Source organism: Xenopus laevis, chromosome 3L (assembly GCF_017654675.1).
Source record: "Xenopus laevis strain J_2021 chromosome 3L, Xenopus_laevis_v10.1, whole genome shotgun sequence".
Classification (NCBI taxonomy): Eukaryota; Metazoa; Chordata; class Amphibia; order Anura; family Pipidae; genus Xenopus; species Xenopus laevis.
This window is the reverse complement of record NC_054375.1, coordinates 158,687,693-158,711,862: the sequence shown is the minus strand read 5'-3', so window position 1 is coordinate 158,711,862 and position 24,170 is coordinate 158,687,693. Positions and strand designations below refer to the sequence as shown.

The window sequence follows — 24,170 nt, the reverse complement described above, 5'->3', positions numbered from 1 at the left end:
TGAGTCAGTGAGTCAGTGGGTGAGTCAGTGGGTGAGACAATGGGTGAGACACTGGGTGAAACAGTGGGTGAGTCAGTGGGTGAGTGTGTGGGTGAGTGAGTGAGACAGTGGGTGAGACAGTGGGTGAGTGGGTGGGTCAGTGGGTGAGTGAGTAAGTGAGTGAGTGTGTGGGTGAGTGTGTGGGTGAGTGAGACAGTGGGTGAGTGGGTGGGTGAGTCAGTGGGTGAGTGAGTGCTCAGGCAGCAGAGGGTGTCAGTGGGTGAGACAGTGGGTGAGTAAGTGGGTGAGTCAGGGGGTGAGTGAGTGGGTGAGACTGTGGGTGAGTGAGTGGGGGAATGAGTGGGTGAGTCAGTGGGTGAGACAGTGGGTGAGTCAGTGGGTCAGTCAGTGGGTGAGTCAGTGGGTGAGACAATGGGTAAGTCAGTAGGTGAGTCAGTGGGTGAGACAGTGGGTGAGACAGTGGGTGAGTGGGAGCTCAGGCAGCAGAGGAAGTGACAGAAGTACCAGGGGGAGAGAATGGTCAGTAATTCAGACTTGGGGAGAAGCAGAAGGGAAAGAAGTAGTGGGGGGGTGAGATTCTCATGAGTCTCGGGGGGGAGTGCGTGGGTTCAGCCAATGACAGAGGGGCAGGTCCCACAGACACTCATGTTTATTGGGCAACTCATTTCGATTCTCAGTCCAGACGCGGCCCCTGACTTTGTCCCAGATCTTGTCTCGTGCACTTCCCTCACAGGCCGCTGGGGGCGCGGGGAGGCGGCGGTAGGACCCGGCGGTGCGGGAAGTCTCCCCAGGGGAGGAGATCGAAGAAAACAAGTTTAGTTGGAGCCGCTGCCCATTGCGCCGGGCACTGCCCCCACCCCGGGACTCCGGCCCCGACCCACCGTGTGTACCGGCCGGGCCTGACCGCTCCGCTCTCCGTCTCACCGACACATGGACGCGCCTCCCCGCGAGCACGAGGTACTGCAGCCGCCGGCACTGGGGCCCAGGGGACACACACGCGACTGTGATTAGCGGAGGGACTCGGGGCGACTCGGAGGGACTCGGGGGGACTCGGAGGGACTCGGGGGGACTCGGAGCTGCTGGAAGAGACAGGGGTGCGATTAACTCAGAGGCTGAGCTGTTGGGGGGCAAATAAATTGCCCAGGGGGGAGTTTAAAGGGGCAGTTACATGTGGGGGTGCAGGACACAAACAAGGGGTGCAGGACAGAAACAGGGGGTGCAGGACAGAAACAGGGGGTGCAGGATAGAAACAGGGGGTGCAGAACACAACAGGGGTGCAGAACACAAACAGGGGGTGCAGGACACAAATGGGGTGCAGGATAGAAACGGGGTGCAGCATACAAACAGGGGGTGCAGAACACAAACAGGGTGTGCAGCAAACAAACAGGGGGTGCAGGAAAAGTATTGTAATGAAAGAGTTGGGAGGCAGGATTTGGGGGGATCCAGGATTGGGGGTGCACAGGCAAAAATGCATGTAATGGAAATCCTGAGTTTGGGGTGCACAGAGGCTATATAATACACACACATGTATAATACACATATATAATACATATATATACTACACACATATATAATACATATATATAATACACATATATAATACATACATATAATACACATATATAATACACACATATAAAACACACATATATAATACACATATATAATACACATATATAATACACATATATAATACACACATATAATACACACATATAAAACACACATATATAATACACATATATAATACACATATATAATACACATATATAATACACATATATAATACACACATATACTACACACATATATAATACACATATATAATACACATCTATAATACACATATATAATACACATATATAATACACACATATACTACACACATATATAATACACATCTATAATACACATATATAATACACATATATAATGCACACATATAAAACACACATATTAATACACACTATATAATACACATATATAATACACATATATATACACACAACACACATATATATATATATATATATATATATATATATATAGAATACACATATATAATACATACATCTATAATACACATCTATAATACACATATATAATACACATATATAATACACACATATAATACACGTATTTATAATACACACAAATACAATACACACATCTATAATACACATATATAGTACACATATATGGTACACACATGTATATAATACACACATGTATATAATACACACATATATAGTACACATATATAGTACACACATATATATAATACACACATTTATATATCTGTATATAAATAGACTGTCTCCCTATTATAGGGAAGGTTAAATTGAACCTAATGGGGGTCATGACAGACTGTGCCCCCTAAACTCCTGCCCTCCCCCCAGTAATCATCAGTCTCCCCTTTTCTCACTCCCTTTCTGCTGAATCTTCACTTTTCCTGATCGTTGCCTTTTAACTTGCCAGAAATTGCCGGTATTTATTTGCCCGTGGGGCAGTTTGGCAGCGTTTCTGTTGCCGTCAGAATCAGGGAGAGAACTTTCCCTCTGTGCCGCGTGAGCTCTCAATCCCCCCACCCCCATACGTGCACGTTGTCAATTCCCTCCAGTCCCTGGGGCGACGCTGTGGAACACGGATCCCTCAATCAGCGGCTGCTGCAACACCCATGGGTGCTAAGGGGTCTCTTACATTTAGTCTTTTCTGCTGCCTCTTCCCTTCACTGGAAATTTCAGCCTTGGATTTGCTGCAATTTCATTTTATTTGCTGTTTTTTCTTCTTTCCCCTCATTCTGTGCCTCCCCCGCACTGTCCCAAGATTCCCATTTTCCACTCAATTCCCAACTTATCCTGATCCCTGTGCCCCAAAATCTCTAAATTAAGAGCAAATATTCCAGTTTTGCTGAGTTTGAATTTCTGGCCTTTATTCTGTCCTCCCGTGAAAGTGCTTCTAATTTCTTTCATTTCTTCTCGGTTTCAGTTTTTATTTTGTTTTCATGGGCTTTTTTGTTACACAAATGAGCTCGATTTTATTTAAAAATCAATCCAAACGTATCCCATAATTTAAACAGCACTTTAAAATCCCCTCTGTTCAACTCATTTGCATATTTTTGTAGGAAATGTTTTAACTGAGAACGTCCAACATCTGAAGTATTTATTTTGTGTACTTTTTTTTTTGGTTGGAATTTGTTTGTTTTTTCCGGGTCATTTGCTCACATTTAGAAGAGTAATGTTTAAAGGGTAAATGTGCAATGAGTTGGTTATATCTAGTGGGAGGGGCTTATTGGAGGAGGGCATTTATTGCTGGGTGTTGATAGGCTGCTGAAGGACTAAGGCAACAAAGGCAAATAAATGCTGTGGATTTTGCAGAATATTCATATTTACCAAAAACTGACTTTTTGTACCAGGGATCCGTTGGAGAAGTTGCGCGACTGCACAATTACACGACATTTGAGGAAATTCTAAATTTGGAAAAACATCAAGGATTTTTTTATTTTATTTTGATTCCCAGGAAAAATCTGGGCTTGTGTTTTGTGTTGATGGCAAAGTCCCCAGTGAGCGACGCAAAGGGAAACCTCAGTTAGACACGACCAATCACGGGCCATGGAGGACATCAAGAAGTGCGGTTACCTGCGCAAGCAGAAATCCATGCGGAAAAGGTTCTTCGTCCTCCGCAGTCCTGGATCTCGGGGGCCGGGCCGCCTGGAATACTACGAGAATGAGAAGAAGTTCCGATTGGCGGAAGGTTCTGGCGGCCCGCGGGGTACGCTCAACCTAGAGGAGGCATTTAGCGTTAACAAGAGGTCGGACGCAAAGAGGAGGCACCTGCTGGTGATTTACACACGGGACGGGGGACTGGGAATGTCGGCCGATGGGGAGGAAGAGCAGGAGGAGTGGTACCAAGCCATCCTGGAGGTGCAGGCACAGGGTAACTATATATATATATATATATAATCATGTGCACGGGGGGCTTGGGTTTTGGGATGGGTATTTGCAATTCCAGCCAAAGCCACTGGAACATTCCATCTCATCCATCACATGGGGAACCACAATGGCCAATGAACAATTAGTGCAAACGTTGCAGACAGTAATAGTGAGTTAATTGCACAATTGCAGACAGTAATAGTTAATTGCACAATTGCAGACAGTGATAGAGTTAATTGCACAATTACAGACACTAAAAGTCAGTTAATTGCACAATTGCAGACAGTATTAGTGAGTTATTTGCACAATTGCAGACAGTAATAGTGAGTTAATTGCAGACCGTAATAGTTAATTAATTGCACAATTGCAGACAGTAATAGTGAGCTAATTGCACAATTGCATACAGTAATAGTGAGCTAATTGCACAATTGCAGACCGTAATAGTGAACTCATTGCACAATTGCAGACAGTCATAGTGAATTAATTCCAGACAACAGTGAATTAATTGCACAATTCCAGACCGTAATAGTAAGCTCATTGCAGACAGTCATAGTGAATTAAATGCACAATTGCAGACAATAATTTTGAGTTCATTTCACAATTGCATAAAATAATAGTTAATTGCACAATTGCAGAAAATAATAGTGAGTTTATTGCACAATTGCAGACTGTAATAGTGAGTTAATTGCACAATTGCAGACAGTAATAGTGAGCTCATTGCACAATTGCAGACAGTAATAGTGAGTTCATTGCACAATTGCAGACAGTAATAGTTAATTGCACAGTTGCAGACAGTGATAGAGAGTTAATTGCACAATTACAGACACTAATAGTCAGTTAATTGCACAATTGCAGATAGTAATAGTGAGTTAATAACACAATTGCAGACAGAAATAGTGAGTTAATTGCACAATTGCAGACAATAATAGTGAATTAATTGCACAAGTACAGACAATAATAGTGAGTTATTTGCACAATTACAGACAGTAATAGTGAGTTAATTGCACAATTGCAGACAGTAATAGTGAGTTATTTGCACAATTGCAGACAGTAATAGTGAGTTAATTGCAGACCGTAATATTTAATTAATTGCACAATTGCAGACAGTAATAGTGAGTTAATTGCACAATTGCAGACAGTAATAGTGAGTTAATTGCACAATTGCAGACAGTAATAGTGAGTTAATTGCACAATTGCAGACAGTAATAGTGAGTTATTTGCACAATTGCAGACAGTAATAGTGAGTTAATTGCAGACCGTAATAGTTAATTAATTGCACAATTGCAGACAATAATAGTGAGTTAATTGCACAATTGCAGACAGTAATAGTGACTTAATTGCACAATTCCAGACCGTAATAGTGAGTTAATTGCACAATTGCAGACAGTAATAGTGAGTTATTTGCACAATTGCAGACAGTAATAGTGAGTTAATTGCAGACCGTAATAGTTAATTAATTGCACAATTGCAGACAGTAATAGTGAGTTAATTGCACAATTGCAGACCGTAATAGTGAGTTAATTGCACAATTGCAGACAGTAATAGTGAGTTAATTGCACAATTGCAGACAGTAATAGTGAGCTCATTGCACAATTGCAGACAGTAATAGTGAGCTCATTGCACAATTGCAGACAGTAATAGTGAGTTAATTGCACAATTGCAGACAGTAAAAGTGAGTTAATTGCACAAATGCAGACAGTAATAGTGAGCTTGTTGCACAATTGAGGACAGTAATAGTGAGCTCATTGCACAATTGCAGACAGTAATAGTGAGTTATTTGCACAATTGCAGACAGCAATAGTGAGCTCATTGTACAATTGCAGACTGTAATAGTGAGCTCATTGCACAATTGCAGACAGTAACAGTGAGCTCATTGCACAATTGCAGACACTAATAGTGAGTTAATTGCTCAATTGCAGACCATAATAGTGAGTTAATTGCACAATTGCAGACCATAATAGTGAGTTAATTGCAGACAATACTAGTTAATTGCACAATTGCAGACAGAAATAGTGAGTTCATTGCACAATTGCAGACAGTAATAGTGAGTTAATTGCACAATTGCAGACAGTAATAGTGAGCTTGTTGCACAATTGCAGACAGTAATAGTGAGCTCATTGCACAATTGCAGACATTAGTAGTGAGTTAATTGCACAATTCTGCACGGCTCACGGTTTTATTTGTCCACCTGGTCTCCTGGGTTTCCTCCTCACTTGTCCTCTCTTCCCCCCACTGCCTGATTGTACCTCAAATCCCACTGATCCAGCCTTCCTAACCCTGGCCAGTGCTCACCCTACATAACATGCAGACATTAAGGTTTTGTCAAGGGGCAGGATATTCTGTAGAACCAGAAAGATAGTGTGGTTGGAGGCCAGATCATAGGTAGAACCAGAAATATAGTCTGGTTGGAGAACCAGAAAACTAGGTGGAACCAGAAAGATATTATGTTGGAGGCCAGATCTATAGGTAGAACCAGAAAGCTAGTCCCAATGGAGGCCAGATTATAGGCGGAACCAGATAGCTAGTCCTGTTGGAGCCCAGATTATAGGTGGAACCAGAAATATAGTCCTGTTGGAGGCCAGATTATAGGTAGAACCAGAAAGTTAGTCCCGTTGGGGGCCAGATTATATGTAGAACCAGATAGATAGTCCTGTTGGGAGGCCAGGTTATAGGTCCTCTTGGAGACAGTATTATAGGTAGAACCAGAAAGCTAGTCCCATTGGAGGACAGATTATAGGTAGAACCAGAAAGCTAGTCCTCTTGGAGGCAGTATTGTAGGTAGAACCAGAAAGCTAGTCCCATTTGAGGCCATATTATAGGTAGAACCAGAAAGCTAGTCCTCTTAGAGGCAGTATTATAGGTAGAACCAGAAAGATGATTATAGGTAGAACTAGATAGCTAGTCCTGTTGGGGGGCAGAATATAGGTTGAACCAGAAAGCTAGTTGTCTTGGAGGCAGTATTATAGGTAGAACCAGAAAGCTAATCCTGTTGGGGGCCAGATTATAGATAGAACCAGAAATCGAGTCCTCTTGGAGGCAGTATTATAGGTAGAACCAGATAGCTAGTCCTGTTGGAGGACAGATTGTAGGTGGGACCAGATAGCTAGTCCTGTTGGAGGCCAGATTATAGGTAGAACCAGATAGCTAGTCCTGTTGTAGCCCAGATTATCGGTAGAACCAGTAAAACAGTCCTCTTGGGGGCAGTATTATAGGTTGAACCGGAAAGCTAGTCCTGTTGGAGGCCAGATTATAGGTGGAACCAGAAAGATAGTCCTGTTGGGGCAGTATTATAGGTAGAACCAGAGAGCTTGTCCTCTTGAAGGCCAGATTATAGGATGAACCAGAGAGCTTGTCCAGTTTGGGGCTGGATATGAGGAAGAACAATGTAGACAGTTCTGTTTGGGGCAGGATATTGGGTAGAACCAGACAACTTGTTGTATTAGGGCAGATATTGAAGTAGGTCCAATGTTACAGGTCTGTAGCAGGACACTGGGATCATCAGAAACAAATTTTGAGAAACCTTGTTGGCCCTTTGGGAATTACATGGAGGATATATTTGTGCGCGTAACTGCCTTTTTGGGACTTCCTGTCCTTGAGAGCTGACAGTCATTCTGTACTAAGCCCCAAAGCATGTCAGCCAGTTGCCGTGGTAACAGCCTCCACACGGTAATGGTGAGTTGCTATGGACATGCTGGCGTCATTAGCCTTGTGTTATTGCAGCATCCTCCCTTAACCCCTGCCAGAGCCACACGCTACCTCCCTATCTTCTGCTTTGACTTGCCATGTCATCCCTTTAATTAGTGGCCCTTACAGGAATGCAGTGCGTAGGGCGGTGCTTGGTCCTTGGACTGGGAATTTTTATAAACGCCTGTAATTAAAGGCGAGAATTGGCTCCGCTGCTTCTTTGTCTAACCCTCCCCTTTCCTACTGGAATCTTCTGAAACCAGAGTCATGTGACACATAATATTATTAACCCTCCCTGTCTTGACCCCTAATTTTCCAGTCCTGTGGTGTTTCTTAATATTAACCCCTTACCACAAGTTATGTGATTCATTTCTGTATTAACCCTTTGTCCACCCGTTTTATGTGATGAATCCCATTAAAATTCTCTTACACACCAAAGCCATGTGATGAATCCCCAAATTAACCCCTCATTTTCCAGAGCCACTCCACACCACTCCATCTTAACCTTCCATGTACTAACGCCATGGCTCTACTCTGTGGTGGGGGATGAAGTGGGGTACAGTCATGTGGCTGTGGTTAGTATGAGATTGGAGTGGTTATATGTAGAGGCAGGAGGTTTTGGTTGGTATGAGATGAAGTGGTTCGGTGTAGAGTCAAGCGACTGAGGTTGTTGTGGCATCAAGTGATTGGGTGTAGAGTCAAGTGACAGCTAGTTGTGGCATCAAGTGGTTGGGTGTAGAGTCAAGTGACTGAGGTTGGTTTTGTATGAAGTGGTTGGGTGTAGAGTCAAGCGACTGAGGTTGTTGTGGCATGAAGTGATTGGGTGTAGAGTCAAGTGACTGAGGTTGTTGTGGCATCAAGTGGTTGGGTGTAGAGTCAAGTGACTGTGGTTAGTGTGACATGAAGTGGCTGGGTGTAGAGTCAAGTGACTGAGGTTGGTGTGATATGAAGTGGTTGGGTGTAGAGTCAAGTGACTGAGGTTGTTGTGGCATGAAGTGATTGGGTGTAGAGTCAAGTGACTGAGGTTGTTGTGGCATCAAGTGGTTGGGTGTAGAGTCAAGTGACTGAGGTTGTTGTGGCATCAAGTGGTTGGGTGTAGAGTCAAGTGACTGTGGTTGGTGTGATATGAAGTGGTTGGGTGTAGAGTCAAGTGACTGAGGTTGGTTTTGTATGAAGTGGTTGGGTGTAGAGTCAAGTGACTGAGGTTGTTGTGGCATGAAGTGATTGGGTGTAGAGTCAAGTGACTGAGGTTGTTGTGGCATCAAGTGGTTGGGTGTAGAGTCAAGTGACTGAGGTTGTTGTGGCATCAAGTGGTTGGGTGTAGAGTCAAGTGACTGTGGTTGGTGTGATATGAAGTGGTTGGGTGTAGAGTCAAGTGACTGGTTGGTGTGGCACAAAGTGGTTGGATATAGAGTCAAGTTACTGAGGTTGGTGTGGCATGAAGTGGTTGGGCATAGAGTCAAGTGACTGAGGTTGGTGTGGCATGAAGTGGTTGGGCGTAGAGTCAAGTTACTGAGGTTGGTGAGGCATGAAGTGGTTAGGTGTAATGTCAGCTAGCTAAGGTTGTTATGGCATGGACAATATAGAGTCAAGTTACTGAGGTTGGTGTGGCATGAATTGGTTGGGTGTAGAATCAGCTTGCTAAGGTTGGTATGGCATGGACGATGTAGAGTCAAGTGACAGGTTGGTGTGGCATGAATTGGTTGGGTGTAGAGTCAGCTGGCTAAGGTTGGTGTGGCATGAATGATGTAGAGTCAGGTTGCTGTGGTTAGTGGGAGATTAGTGTGAGATTGAAGTGGTTTTATGTAGAGTCAGGAGACTGTGGTTGGTATGCGATGCAGTGGTTGGGTACAGAGTCAAGTTACTGGGGTTGTTTTTACATCCCCTGATTTTAAGTTTTCTCTTATTTTACATTGTTGTTTTGTGGTCCCACCTATATATTATGCATAACATTTTCCCCGATTTTACTTTTTCCTGGATTTTACACCATTTTTTTCTGGTCCTCTGAAAAAAAAAAGTAAAATGGGGGTTCTGTGTAGTGTTTTTGGGTGTGGAGACACATGTTGGTTGGAATTGACTAAATTAGTGAGCTTTAGATCTGAGTGGTTGAGTGACTGGTATAGTTTTGTATAGAGGGTGGGATATATTTTGGGTGTGTCCAAGTGGTTGTATGTACCACATAATGTAAATGTATGGTCTTCTGTGTGTGGTTCCAGGGGCAGCATTGTGTAGTGTAGGGCTATTGGGTAGTATTGGGTGTAAATTTAAAGTGGTTCAGTATAATGTTGTCCTCCTGTTATAATGTTGTCCTCCTCAGGTCTAGCCCTCTCCTCATCTCCAGAAGCAGCTGCCTGGCCCGGCCCAGCATTCAGAGAAGTCTGGCAAGTCAGTGTCCGTCCACGAGGCCTGGGCCAAACACGCAATCTCTCCGGCATCTACCGGCTCTGCCTTACCGAACGAACCTTGGGCCTCCTACGCTTACGTTCCGAAAATCCTTCTGTCACCCTACAGCTCATGAATGTTCGTCGCTGTGGTCATTCTGACAACTACTTCTTTGTGGAAGTAGGACGCTCCGCTGTCACAGGTCCAGGAGAACTCTGGATGCAGGTACCTAAATCCATATGTTATTCCTTTATACACATTTAGCATTCACATATTGGCTGGGGCCTGCTCTCGGGAGTTTTTTAGTGATGGGACAGTTCCTTTAACCCCTCCGATGGGCTTCACGGGACATAGAGTTGGAATTTCAATGATGTCAGAGGGACTCCTCTTGTCCTAGACTAGACTAGGAAGTGCCACGTTACAGAATGGGGGTAGATACAGCCCTCCAGCTGGGGCAGTGGGAAAAATACAGTGAAAAAAATTGCAGAAGGGGTTGAACATAATTACTTGCTTCTTCACAGTAAGGTTATATATATAATCGCTTTTCCAGTGGGTGCTGTAGAGAGTATTAAGGACAAAACCAAAATATCGACCAACAAAGAACTTTGGGATTTAGCTGTTTTGCATTGATGTAGTTCGTTCTCGGAGCTGTTGGATACGATACCTTTCTCCACTCATTAACTGCAGGCATCAATTAAATTTTAGGTTGAAGACTCGGTGGTCGCTCAGAACATGCATGAGACCATCCTTGAGGCGATGAAGTCTCTAAGTGAGGAATTTAGGCCTAGGACCAAGAGCCAGTCCCTTTCATCAACCCCCATTTCTGTCCCATCTCGACGTCACCACCCAAACCCTCCTCCTCCAAGCCAAGTGGGCTTTTGTCGTCGCTCAAGGACTGAGACACCCAATGAAAGTTCTCCAGTCCCAAAACCTCACTCTTTATCCAAAGATTATTCTACCCAATCAACTGAAGAGGAGGAAGAGGAGAAAGGTGCACAGCTGGAAACTAACGAGCCTTCAGCGGACTATGGCTCTGCTTCTTCTGATGAATATGGTTCTAGTCCAAGTGTTGTGGAACCTCAAGCATTCCCACCTCCATCTCCTGGGCCAAGAGAGACCAATTATATCTCTATGGCGCTGTATGGAAGAAGATCACAGGTGATGGATCCTATTTCTACAAATGCCAATGTGACAGAGGAGGAGGGTGGCAGAGTATCTGTATTTCAGGAAGAAGATAATTATGCCATGATGGGGCGTCGTGAGCCGCGCCAGGAGACTGGTTACATGCCCATGCTACCTGGCAGTAACAAGTCCCAAGATTACATGGCCATGACACCCACCAGCATCTCACCCCCCGCCCATGTGGAAATGGCTGGTTATGTTATGATGTCGCCCCTTGGCAGCTGTTCTCCTGAGACTGAGAGGTTGAGCTGGCCACCATCCCAGGAGGTATCTGCCGGCAGTTCTGATAGCCATGCTTCAGATTATATGAACATGTGGCCACTGAGCCGCTCAGCCTCAAGCACGCCACCTCCACAGGAGGCTTGTCTATTCTCACCTGGTGGGCCCTCTAGGGTGCCAGCTTCATACCGTTCTTTGCCTCGTTCATACAAGATGGAACCACTACCATCTGCCCGCACTTCTTGCTCCTCATCCTCTGACAGCTTGGAAGAGTTGAGTGCTGGGAGGAATCGAAGACCTCTCAGTATTTCTGTTGACACTTGGAGTACAGGAATCTTGTCTGGGAACTACCGTCGGCCCCCCAGTCCTGGAGAATATGTCAGCATCCATTTCAGGGCCCCTCAAAAGAAGACCTCAGGGAAGGAAGCTATTGATCCCCCAACAGAGTACATTTCCATGGAGGTGCAGCCCTCTGCAGTGCCGAACGGAGACTACACGGAAATGGATTTTGTGCCTCACGGAACTTTACAGCCTCGTGTTAAAATGAATAACGGGGAAAATGCCTTTAAACCTTCTATGGAGAAATTACTGCCGGCCTTAGAGAAGACTCCCCCGGAGAAGGATTCCTGGACTGTAGATAAAGTATTGTGGCCAATGACTCCAAAAGAGACATCTCCAAATGGCAAACTGGCGGCAGGGCTCCTTATAGAAAGTGATGTAGGGCGCCCCGAAAAGGTTCTGGCACCAAAGCATTCGGCTGAAGATTCTGAACTGAAAAGCTTGGTGTGTGCGGTCACTGGCTGCAGCTTAAACATGGGGCAGGACCGTGCCAGTCTGATGCGGTTAGACGCTCCCGTCCGAAAAAGGCACTGCCCTGAAACCATCCGTCCTCCCGCCCCCTGCAACGGAACACGGCCCATGGCACTGGAGCCAGGACTTAACTACATTGACTTAGATCTGTCAAAAGAAGCGGCAGGTGCAATTCCAGCACCAATGTTGGTTGGACCGGGTGCAGCACCACCACCAAAGACTGGATCTCTGGGCACTGCCCCCAACATTAACACCTATGCCAGCATTGACTTCCACATGTCTGGGGAGCTGCGCAGAGGCAGCCGGGATGGGACAGGTAAGGACCAGAGACCCACACATCATGTGCTTCCCCCAATGTTCTGCTCTCCTCTTGTGCTCCACACTCACATGTTACCATTATAATTCTGTCATCACTTTCCACTTTCACCCGTCTCACCCCCCCACTCCCTATATTTGCCCTGTCTCTTATTCTGTTCTTTCCTCCAACCACTGCCTCTACCATCTCCTGTTCTGCCTTTCACTTCATCTCCCCATAACGCTCTCTTTCTCTCCACTTTATTCTCTCTTCCTCTCCCCTTTATTCTCTCTTCCTCTCCCCATAATGCTTTTTTCCTCTCCACTTTATTCTCTCTTCCTCTCCCCGTTAAACTCTATTCCTCTCCCCTTTAATCTCTCTTCCTCTCCACTTTATTCTCTCTTGCTCTCCCCATGACACTCTCTTTCTCTCCCCTTTATTCTATATTCCTCTCCCCTTTATTCTCTATAACTCTTCCCTTTATTCTCTCTTCCTCTCCCCTTTATTCTCTATTCCTCTCCCCTTTATTCTCTCTTCCTCTCCCCATAACGCTTTTTTCCTCTCCACTTTATTCTCTCTTCCTCTCCTCATTAAACTCTATTCCTCTCCCCTTTAATCTCTCTTCCTCTCCACTTTATTCTCTCTTCCTCTCCCCATAACGCTCTCTTCCTCTCCCCTTTATTCTCTATTCCTCTTCCCTTTATTCTCTATTCCTCTCCCCATTACGGTCTCTTCCTCTCCCCTTTATTCTCTATTCCTCTCCCGTTTATTCTCTCTTCCTCTCCCCATAACGCTCTCTTCCTCTCCCCATAACGCTCTCTTCCTCTCCCCTTTATTCTCTCTTTCTCTTCCCTTTATTCTCTATTCCTCTCCCCATAACGCTCTCTTCCTCTCCCCTTTAATCTCTCTTCCTCTCCACTTTATTCTCTCTTCCTCTCCCCATAACGCTCTCTTCCTCTCCCCTTTATTCTCTATTCCTCTTCCCTTTATTCTCTATTCCTCTCCCCATTACGGTCTCTTCCTCTCCCCTTTATTCTCTATTCCTCTCCCGTTTATTCTCTCTTCCTCTCCCCATAACGCTCTCTTCCTCTCCCCTTTATTCGCTCTTTCTCTTCCCTTTATTCTCTATTCCTCTCCCCATAACGCTCTCTTCCTCTCCCCTTTATTCTCTATTCCTCTTCCCTTTATTCTCTATTCCTCTCCCCTTTATTCTCTCTTCATCTCCCCATAACGCTCTCTTCCTCTCCTCTTTATTCTCTATTCCTCTCCCCTTTATTCTCTATTCCTCTTCCCTTTATTCTCTCTTCCTCTCCCCTTTATTCTCTCTTTCTCTCCCCTTTATTCTCTATTCCTCTCCCCTTTATTCTCTCTTCCTCTCCAGGGCCGGATTTACATAGTGGGCACCCCTAGGCTGCTGCCGTTCGTCACCCCTGTCCTCTCCCCTTTATTTGTGCAAATTTTCATCATCTGGACCAGAGCAATGGGGATTTGCACATGGGAAATGTAAATATCTATTGTATCTCCAGCGCATCCCCAGTGTATCTGAACCAATGTGGGTGTGGTTGGGCAACATGCCGCCCTCTAAAATCCTACTGCCCTCGGCCCGGGCCTTGGTGGCCTTTCCACAAATCCGGCCTTGTTCCTCTCCCCATAACGCTCTCTTCCTCTTCCCTTTATTCTCTCTTCCTCTCCCCATAACGCTCTCTTCCTCTCCCCTTTATTCTCTATTCCTCTTCCCTTTATTCTCTCTTCCTCTCCCCTTTATTCTCTCTTCCTCTCCCCTTTATTCTCTATTCCTCTCCCCTTTATTCTCTCTTCCTCTCCAGGGCCGGATTTACATAGTGGGCACCCCTAGGCTGCTGCCGTTCGTCACCCCTGTCCTCTCCCCTTTATTTGTGCAAATTTTCATCATCTGGACCAGAGCAATGGGGATTTGCACATGGGAAATGTAAATATCTATTGTATCTCCAGCGCATCCCCAGTGTATCTGAACCAATGTGGGTGTGGTTGGGCAACATGCCGCCCTCTAAAATCCTACTGCCCTCGGCCCGGGCCTTGGTGGCCTTTCCACAAATCCGGCCTTGTTCCTCTCCCCATAACACTCTCTTCCTCTTCCCTTTATTCTCTCTTCCTCTCCCCATAACACTCTCTTCAACAATTTCTCTTCTTGTTGCTCTCACTTCTCTCTTCGTTGTAGACACTCTCCCCTTTTTTGTCTATTCCTCTCCCCATCACTCCCCTCTCTCTTTTTCTTCCCATGAAATTCTCTTCCTCACCCCTTGATTCTCTCTTCCTCTCCCCATCACTCTCTTCAACAATTTCTCTTCCTGTCGCTCTCACTTCCCCATCAATTACCCTCCATTCCCATTGTCTTCCTCCTGTTAACTCTCTCACTTTCTCTCCCCATTACTCTTGAGTTCTTTTCCCATCTCTCTTATCCTCTCCCCCCTCTCCATTACATCTCTTCTGCATTACTCTCTTCCTCTCCCCATCGCTCTGTCTCTTTCCATCTAACTGTCCCTTTCTCTTCTTTGTTGTCGTCTCTCTTTCTCCAGCAGTCTCCTCTGTCCCATTACATGTCTCACCTCTGTTACTGCCATAACTCATTCTTGTCCCTTATTCTCTGAGTCTCCCTGTCACTTCTCTCACTTAACCCCTTCCTTTCTTATTTAGTTGATCAAGACCAAGTTTTGGTTTAAGCGGCTGCTGTAAGTTCCCCTTGTATCTGTTCTCGGTGTATAATGGCACACGCATAGGCCTGAGTGCAGTACAAAACTCACACTGATATATTTTCATACTGTGACACACAGAGGTGCCAGGTGCTGTTCCCCAGAGCTTACAGTCTATACATTTTCACCGCTGCTCCCCTAGAATCTCTCTCAATGTTTCACTTTGTGCAACATAAAATGAGGGTTATTGGGGTCCCCTACAATTGTGGCCCTATCCCATTGGCCGCCTGGCAATTGAGTGTGAGTTTGGGGGGAAGGAATGTGTTGGTCACAGAACTATAGGCTTTGTCCCGGCCTCTCCTTATGGGGGAGAAATGAAAGAGGATCCCCGGGGTATAAATAGAATATATAGATCCCCTGTAAGGCGGCGGTGAGATTTGTGTGGTGCTGGGAGTTGGCCGAGGGCTGCAGGAATTCTGAGACAGTGGGAGACCAGGAAGGTTTCAGTTGCAGCTAATTATACCCTGCGCTCTCATTCTCTAGCCTTCGTCTCTTTGTTTTGGGAGACGTTATTTATTGGCACGAGGAGGGGGGCACTACAAGGCTTGATGTGGACTCTGACCCCCCCCAGGCTCCTCTGTTAACTGTCCAGTTGCTAAGGATGCTGGGAATTGCAGTTCTGCAGCATTGGGAGTCATTTGCATCTCCAGCTCCATTGCCCTGGGGGCGCTGTTTCACGGATAGATGATTAAACTGACACTTATACACAGATAGTAACTGTCACTTTGTGTTTAGAGTTTACTTTCTCTCGGCTCATTGTGCCGTGTTGCACCCCTAATTATAGATAATTAATTCAGCTTATTAATGACGAGCACAAGCGTAATGTATGCGGGGAATGGAAGCCACTCCCCCAATGTGGACAACCAATAGAAACACACTTTACAGCGACACCGATATCAGAAACCTGTTTAAAGTAAATAAATCTGTGCCGGCCGTTCATTTGGTATTTGCCTCCTGAGCACCCAGACCCCTTGTGGTGCCCCCACCCTGCCGAGTGCCCACTATCTGTCACTTATAATAATGAGTCAGTAACTCCCAGCCCCCTCCACTGGCCACAAAGCCACTTGGGCCATTTTCATGTCTGGGATTATTTATGGCTGGAGCAGATGGGCAGAGAAGCACAGACAGCTGGCAGTTGCGGGACTTTCTACAGAACTCTCTCGGGGGGCAGCCAACTCCCCCTATAGGTCTCAGGCAAAGCAGCGGCACCTCCTCCCTGGGAAACATCTCCATTCCTGCCGACAAAATAACCTTTCCTCTCATTCCTTATGTTTGCCCCCCCCCTCCCCACTGATAACATAGAAAGAGCTCTTTGTAACTGCAAATATCCCACTGCAACTGCCACATACTCACATACTCACATACTCACTCTATATATTCCATATATTGATGTACTTCCCCTTACTCAGGAACTGCTACACGTATATCTCTTCCCATCAGATGGGGGGGGGACGTAGCCCCTCACACTGCAGGACTTTTAGGCTGGAAAGGCTCTTTACATTTACTTCTTAAAGGGATGTCAAGTCAAGTGGATTTTATTGTTCAAGCAGCTTGTAGTAGAAATACTATGGAGAGATGGTGCCTATAGTAACAGTGGGATAATAATCTCTGGGAAGGGAGTGTGACTGTGGGATAGCAGGTATAGTAGGGAGAGATGGTGTCTATAGTAACAGTGGATAATAGTCTCTGGGAAGGGAGTGTGACTGTGGGATAACAGGTATAGTAGGGAGAGATGTGTCTATAGTAACAGTGGATAATAGTCTCTGGGAAGGGAGTGTGACTGTGGGATAGCAGGTATAGTAGGGAGAGATGTGTCTATAGTAACAGTGGGATAATAGTCTCTGGGAAGGGAGTGTGACTGTGGGATAGCAGGTATAGTAGGGAGAGATGGTGCCTATAGTAACAGTGGATAATAGTCTCTGGGAAGGGAGTGTGACTGTGGGATAGCAGGTATAGTAGGGAGAGATGGTCTCTATTGTAACAGTGGATAATAGTCTCTGGGAAGGGAGTGTGACTGTGGGATAACAGGTATAGTAGAGAGAGATGGTGTCTATAGTAACAGTGGATAATAGTCTCTGGGAAGGGAGTGTGACTGTGGGATAGCAGGTATAGTAGGGAGAGATGGTGTCTATAGTAACAGTGGATAATAGTCTCTGGGAAGGGAGTGTGACTGTGGGATAACAGGTATAGTAGGGAGAGATGGTGCCTATAGTAACGTGGATAATAGTCTCTGGGAAGGGAGTGTGACTGTGGGATAGCAGGTATAGTAGGGAGAGATGTGTCTATAGTAACAGTGGATAATAGTCTCTGGGAAGGGAGTGTGACTGTGGGATAGCAGGTATAGTAGGGAGAGATGGTGCCTATAGTAACAGTGGATAATAGTCTCTGGGAAGGGAGTGTGACTGTGGGATAGCAGGTATAGTAGGGAGAGATGGTGCCTATAGTAACAGTGGATAATAGTCTCTGGGAAGGGAGTGTGACTGTGGGATAGCAGGTATAGTAGGGAGAGATGGTGTCTATAGTAACAGTGGATAATAGTCTCTGGGAAGGGAGTGTGACTGTGGGATAGCAGGTTATAGTAGGGAGAGATGGTGCCTATAGTAACAGTGGGATAATAGTCTCTGGGAAGGGAGTGTGACTGTGGGATAGCAGGTATAGTAGGGAAAGATGGTGCCTATAGTAATAGTGGGATAATAGTCTCTGGGAAGGGAGTGTGACTGTGGGATAGCAGGTATAGTAGGGAGAGATGTGTCTATAGTAACAGTGGATAATAGTCTCTGGGAAGGGAGTGTGACTGTGGGATAGCAGGTATAGTAGGGAGAGATGGTGCCTATAGTAACAGTGGATAATAGTCTCTGGGAAGGGAGTGTGACTGTGGGATAGCAGGTATAGTAGAGAGAGATGGTGTCTATAGTAACAGTGGATAATAGTCTCTGGGAAGGGAGTGTGACTGTGGGATAGCAGGTATAGTAGGGAGAGATGTGTCTATAGTAACAGTGGGATAATAGTCTCTGGGAAGGGAGTGTGACTGTGGGGTAGCAGGTATAGTAGGGAGAGATGGTGCCTATAGTAACAGTGGGATAATAGTCTCTGGGAAGGGAGTGTGACTGTGGATAGCAGGTATAGTGGGAGAGATGTGTCTATAGTAACAGTGGATAATAGTCTCTGGGAAGGGAGTGTGACTGTGGGATAGCAGGTATAGTAAGGGAGAGATGGTGCCTATAGTAACAGTGGGATAATAGTTCTCTGGGAAGGGAGTGTGACTGTGGGATAGCAGGTATAGTAGGGAAAGATGGTGCCTATAGTAATAGTGGGATAATAGTCTCTGGGAAGGGAGTGTGACTGTGGGATATAGCAGGTATAGTAGGTGAGAGAGATGTGTCTATAGTAACAGTGGATAATAGTCTCTGGGAAGGGAGTGTGACTGTGGGATAGCAGGTATAGTAGGGAGAGATGGTGTCTATAGTAACAGTGGATAATAGTCTCTGGAAGGGAGTGTGACTGTGGGATAGCAGGTATAGTAGGGAGAGATGGTGCCTATAGTAACAGTGGATAATAGTCTCTGGGAAGGGAGTGTGACTGTGGGATAGCAGGTATAGTAGAGAGAGATGGTGTCTATAGTAACAGTGGATAATAGTCTCTGGGAAGGGAGTGTGACTGTGGGATAGCAGGTATAGTAGGGAGAGATGGTGCCTATAGTAACAGTGGATAATAGTCTCTGGGAAGGGAGTGTGACTGTGGGATAGCAGGTATAGTAGGGAGAGATGGTGCCTATAGTAACAGTGGATAATAGTCTCTGGGAAGGGAGTGTGACTGTGGGATAGCAGGTATAGTAGAGAGAGATGGTGTCTATAGTAACAGTGGATAATAGTCTCTGGGAAGGGAGTGTGACTGTGGGATAGCAGGTATAGTAGGGAGAGATGGTGTCTATAGTAACAGTGGGATAATAGTCTCTGGGAAGGGAGTGTGACTGTGGGATAGCAGGTATAGTAGGGAGAGATGGTGTCTATAGTAACAGTGGATAATAGTCTCTGGGAAGGGAGTGTGACTGTGGGATAGCAGGTATAGTAGGGAGAGATGGTGCCTATAGTAACAGTGGATAATAGTCTCTGGGAAGGGAGTGTGACTGTGGGATAGCAGGTATAGTAGGGAGAGATGGTGTCTATAGTAACAGTGGATAATAGTCTCTGGGAAGGAGTGTGACTGTGGGATAGCAGGTATAGTAGGGAGAGATGTGTCTATAGTAACAGTGGATAATAGTCTCTGGGAAGGGAGTGTGACTGTGGGATAGCAGGTATAGTAGGGAGAGATGGTGCCTATAGTAACAGTGGGATAATAGTCTCTGGGAAGGGAGTGTGACTGTGGGATAGCAGGTATAGTAGGGAAAGATGGTGCCTATAGTAACAGTGGGATAATAGTCTCTGGGAAGGGAGTGTGACTGTGGGATAGCAGGTATAGTAGGGAGAGATGGTGCCTATAGTAACAGTGGGATAATAGTCTCTGGGAAGGGAGTGTGACTGTGGGATAGCAGGTATAGTAGGGAGAGATGGTGCCTATAATAACAGTGGATAATAGTCTCTGGGAAGGGAGTGTGACTGTGGGATAGCAGGTATAGTAGGGAGAGATGGTGCCTATAGTAACAGTGGATAATAGTCTCTGGGAAGGGAGTGTGACTGTGGGATAGCAGGTATAGTAGGGAGAGATGTGTCTATAGTAACAGTGGATAATAGTCATTGGGAAGGGAGTGTGACTGTGGGATAGCAGGTATAGTAGGGAGAGATGGTGCCTATAGTAACAGTGGATAATAGTCTCTGGGAAGGGAGTGTGACTGTGGGATAGCAGGTATAGTAGGGAGAGATGTGTCTATAGTAACAGTGGATAATAGTCTCTGGGAAGGGAGTGTGACTGTGGGATAGCAGGTATAGTAGGGAGAGATGGTGTCTATAGTAACAGTGGATAATAGTCTCTGGGAAGGGAGTGTGACTGGGATAGCAGGTATAGTAGGGAGAGATGGTGTCTATAGTAACAGTGGATAATAGTCTCTGGGAAGGGAGTGTGACTGTGGGATAGCAGGTATAGTAGGGAGAGATGGTGCCTATAGTAACAGTCGATAATAGTCTCTGGGAAGGGAGTGTGACTGTGGGATAGCAGGTATAGTAGGGAGAGATGGTGCCTATAGTAACAGTGGGATAATAGTCTCTGGGAAGGGAGTGTGACTGTGGGATAGCAGGTATAGTAGGGAGAGATGTGTCTATAGTAACAGTGGATAATAGTCTCTGGGAAGGGAGTGTGACTGTGGGATAGCAGGTATAGTAGGGAGAGATGGTGCCTATAGTAACAGTGGATAATAGTCTCTGGGAAGGGAGTGTGACTGTGGGATAGCAGGTATAGTAGGGAGAGATGGTGCCTATAGTAACAGTGGATAATAGTCTCTGGGAAGGGAGTGTGACTGTGGGATAGCAGGTATAGTAGGGAGAGATGTGTCTATAGTAACAGTGGATAATAGTCTCTGGGAAGGGAGTGTGACTGTGGGATAGCAGGTATAGTAGAGAGAGATGGTGTCTATAGTAACAGTGGATAATAGTCTCTGGGAAGGGAGTGTGACTGTGGGATAGCAGGTATAGTAGGGAGAGATGGTGCCTATAGTAACAGTGGATAATAGTCTCTGGGAAGGGAGTGTGACTGTGGGATAGCAGGTATAGTAGGGAGAGATGTGCCTATAGTAACAGTGGATAATAGTCTCTAGGAAGGGAGTGTGACTGTGGGATAGCAGGTATAGTAGGGAGAGATGGTGACTAACAGAGGGGTAGTAGGAATAGTAGGGACAGACGGGCAATCTGTATTTATAGTATGTTTGTATTTAGGAACTGTAATTTCTCCCATCTGCTCTATTGACCAATCCAGAAGGAGCTCAGTGCACTGCTGTGCAGGCTGCAGAACAGGGAGGGGAGGAGCCAATCACAGTCACTTTTGCTATTTTAATGCTTCTATTGAAGATTTAAAGGAACAGTCTCTTGTGCAGTTTGGGGTGAGTGGGGTATAATGTGACACTGCAGGAATCACGGAGCTGCGGCTGATGCTGATTTGGCAATATCTCCTTGAGACCATCAGGGGCTGCTGGGAGTTGCAGTCCAGTTGCAGGGAATGTGTATTTACATGAATTCACCTTTAATGATGGGCTGAACCTTTTTATTTGCAGAATGTTGAGAAGCCGCAGCGACGTCCTCGTAGCCACAACCCCCTGTGACCCGGGAGACTCCACCATCCCTGGCGCCTGGAGAAACAGGAGAAATGTCGCAGGGGGCGGAGCCTGAGTGGACGGGATGCATTTTATTTTCTTTCTTTTTTTTTTTTTTGCACTTCTGTATCTTTATATTTGCAATTTGTCTGTGTTGTTGTTACGCAGTGCCTTGTGTTCCGCAGGAAATGCCATTTCCCCCCGAGCCTTACTGGAAGCACCATGGCAGCACCGCATGTACCCGCAGCTAAAGGGAATGGGGCCCCGGGGCCCCTGCAATGGGAATTCATGCAAAATCTCGTATCTTCTCTGATAGGCTGAAGTCTGATCCCAGGACTCTCATTAACTGGATCATAGGAACCTGGATAACCAGGGGGGCGGTACTAGGGTTGCCACCGGGCCGCTATTTTATTGGTCTGGCCGGTAAAAATAACGGTCAATCCCAATGTTATTAATAGGGAAAAAGGATAAATATATAGGAAGGCCGGGATTTTTTTCCAGAAAAGGTGTCAACCCTACAAACTACCCTAAATGCTGCCCAATGACCCTAACTGCCACCCGGGTACTGATTGATAGCGATGGGGGTAACAATGGACTGCTGCCCATAGCAACAAGGTGCTCAGCTTTATAATTATTATTGGGGGGAGGGGTGCTTAAAGGTACGGTGACTTGTGGCACCTTAAGGAACTTTCTGGGTCAGGTGAAACCGACAGCCAATCAGAAAGTTTTTACTGACGTTCTGCCAATATAAAAAGGAAACTTGAATGTTGCGTTGGGGTCCCGGTGGGTCCGGTGTCCCCTGTTCTGATACCAAATAATAGTGAGATATAAAGTTCTGTTTATGGAAATGAGATCTAATATATGTTACGGATAGTAAATAGCGATAGAGAGGGCGGAGTCACGGAGGAATGAGAGAGTTTTATGATGCCCCCCCGCAGGGCAGGGAAATCTCTCTCACCCCCCCACCCGAGGCGCCTCCGCAAGCACAGGTACCGCTGCCGCCCGTAAAAGCCAAAAAAGCGACTGAAGACTTGAACCGTGAGATGGTGCTCTCCTCACCCCCCTGTGCTTGTGAATGAATGGAACATTCCAGTAGCGGATAAGGGGGTGGGACCGCAATCTGAGCCAATAAGGATGCTTCTATGAAATCAACCTCTGATAGGTCAATGGTACTTAGGCCCTTAAGGGACCCATTGCAATGGTACGAGCTGCCCCTCACTGAGGCCTGAAACTACGGCTGCTGCACATGATGTTGGGGGGCCCTCAATGAAAAGAGGTTTATTGTCCTGAATAAGCTACAACCCTAATAATAAAGCCTTTCAACCCAACCGTGCGCCCCGTTATTGTCTCAGGCTTCACACTCACAACCTGTGGGGAATTAGCAACTGAATTACAGGGGGGCTGTTCCTGCTGAATTGTGCTTAGTACAGGGAATACCTATGCTGCCATAGTTTTATGGGATCTCTCTGTACAGACTATGAGCAAACTTAGGGGACTGTTCCTGCTGAATTGTGCTTAGTACAGGGGATACCTATGCTGCCATAGTTTTATGGGATCTCTCTGTACAGACTATGAGCAAACTTAGGGGACTGTTCCTGCTGAATTGTGCTTAGTACAGGGAATACCTATGTACCATAGTTTTATGGGATCTCTCTGTACAGACTATGAGCAAACTTAGGGACTGTTCCTGCTGAATTGTGCTTAGTACAGGGGAATACCTATGTACCATAGTTTTATGGGATCTCTCTGTACAGACTATGAGCAAACTTAGGGGACTGTTCCTGCTGAATTGTGCTTAGTACGGGGAATACCTATGTGTCATAGTTTTATGGGATCTCTCTGTACAGACTATGAGCAAACTTAGGGACTGTTCCTGCTGAATTGTGCTTAGTACGGGGAATACCTATGCTGTCATAGTTTTATGGGATCTCTCTGTACAGACTATGAGCAAACTTAGGGACTGTTCCTGCTGAATTGTGCTTAGTATAGGGAATACCTATGCTGCCATAGTTTTATGGGATCTCTCTGTACAGACTATGAGCAAACTTAGGGACTGTTCCTGCTGAATTGTGCGTAGTACAGGGGCAAATTCCAGGCACATAGACAGTGGTTACCATTAGGAAGTGGTTACAAGGTGTCTCAGTGAGTGAGTGATGTCAGGGAGAGAGAAGCCCATTATTAGGTGACAAAATACAAATATTTGTTGGTCCCCAGACACAGGCAGATGTGTATGACAGTAGTATGAACTGATAGTAACAGACTATGACAGTAGTATCAGCTGATAGTAACAGTGTATGACAGTGGTATCAGCTGATAGAAACACAGATTATGACAGTAGTATGAAGTGATAGTAACACAGTGTATGACAGTAGTATGAACTGATAGTAACACAGAGTATGACAGTAGTATGAAGTGATAGTAACACAGAGTATGACAGTAGTATGAACTGATAGTAACACAGAGTATGACAGTAGTATGAACTGATAGTAACACAGAGTATGACAGTAGTATGAACTGATAGTAACACAGAGTATGACAGTAGTATGAACTGATAGTAACACAGAGTATGACAGTAGTATGAACTGATAGTAACACAGAGTATGACAGTAGTATGAACTGATAGTAACATAGAGTATGACAGTAGTATGAACTGATAGTAACACAGAGTATGACAGTAGTATGAACTGATAGTAACACAG

General features: G+C 45.5%; 1 protein-coding gene across 3 annotated transcripts; it reads left to right on the top strand.

Moving 5' to 3' along the window:
- Positions 1 to 741: 741 nt before the first annotated feature.
- Positions 742 to 22,799, top strand: irs2.L (insulin receptor substrate 2 L homeolog). Of its 3 annotated transcripts, none has more exons than XM_018253863.2 (5): positions 742 to 957; positions 3,520 to 3,936; positions 9,934 to 10,223; positions 10,704 to 12,525; positions 21,433 to 22,799. In XM_018253863.2, the coding sequence occupies exons 2-5, from the start codon at positions 3,612 to 3,614 to the stop codon at positions 21,438 to 21,440; spliced, it is 2,445 nt and encodes an 814-aa protein (XP_018109352.1). In that variant the 5' UTR covers positions 742 to 957; positions 3,520 to 3,611; the 3' UTR covers positions 21,441 to 22,799. The 3 variants fall into 3 exon arrangements, with proteins under 3 accessions (XP_018109352.1, XP_018109350.1, XP_018109351.1); XM_018253861.2 differs by having other exon boundaries at positions 3,416 to 3,936; XM_018253862.2 differs by lacking the exon at positions 742 to 957 and having other exon boundaries at positions 2,261 to 3,936.
- The last annotated feature ends 1,371 nt before the right edge of the window (positions 22,800 to 24,170 follow it).

Excerpts from the sequence above, each read along its gene's own strand:
- irs2.L (XM_018253863.2), top strand. The coding sequence starts at position 3,612 with ATGGAGGACATCAAGAAGTGCGGTTACCTGCGCAAGCAGAAATCCATG. Across the intron at positions 3,937-9,933 it reads CCTGGAGGTGCAGGCACAGG|GTCTAGCCCTCTCCTCATCT; the intron begins GTAACTATATAT and ends TGTCCTCCTCAG. Across the intron at positions 10,224-10,703 it reads CAGGAGAACTCTGGATGCAG|GTTGAAGACTCGGTGGTCGC; the intron begins GTACCTAAATCC and ends ATTAAATTTTAG.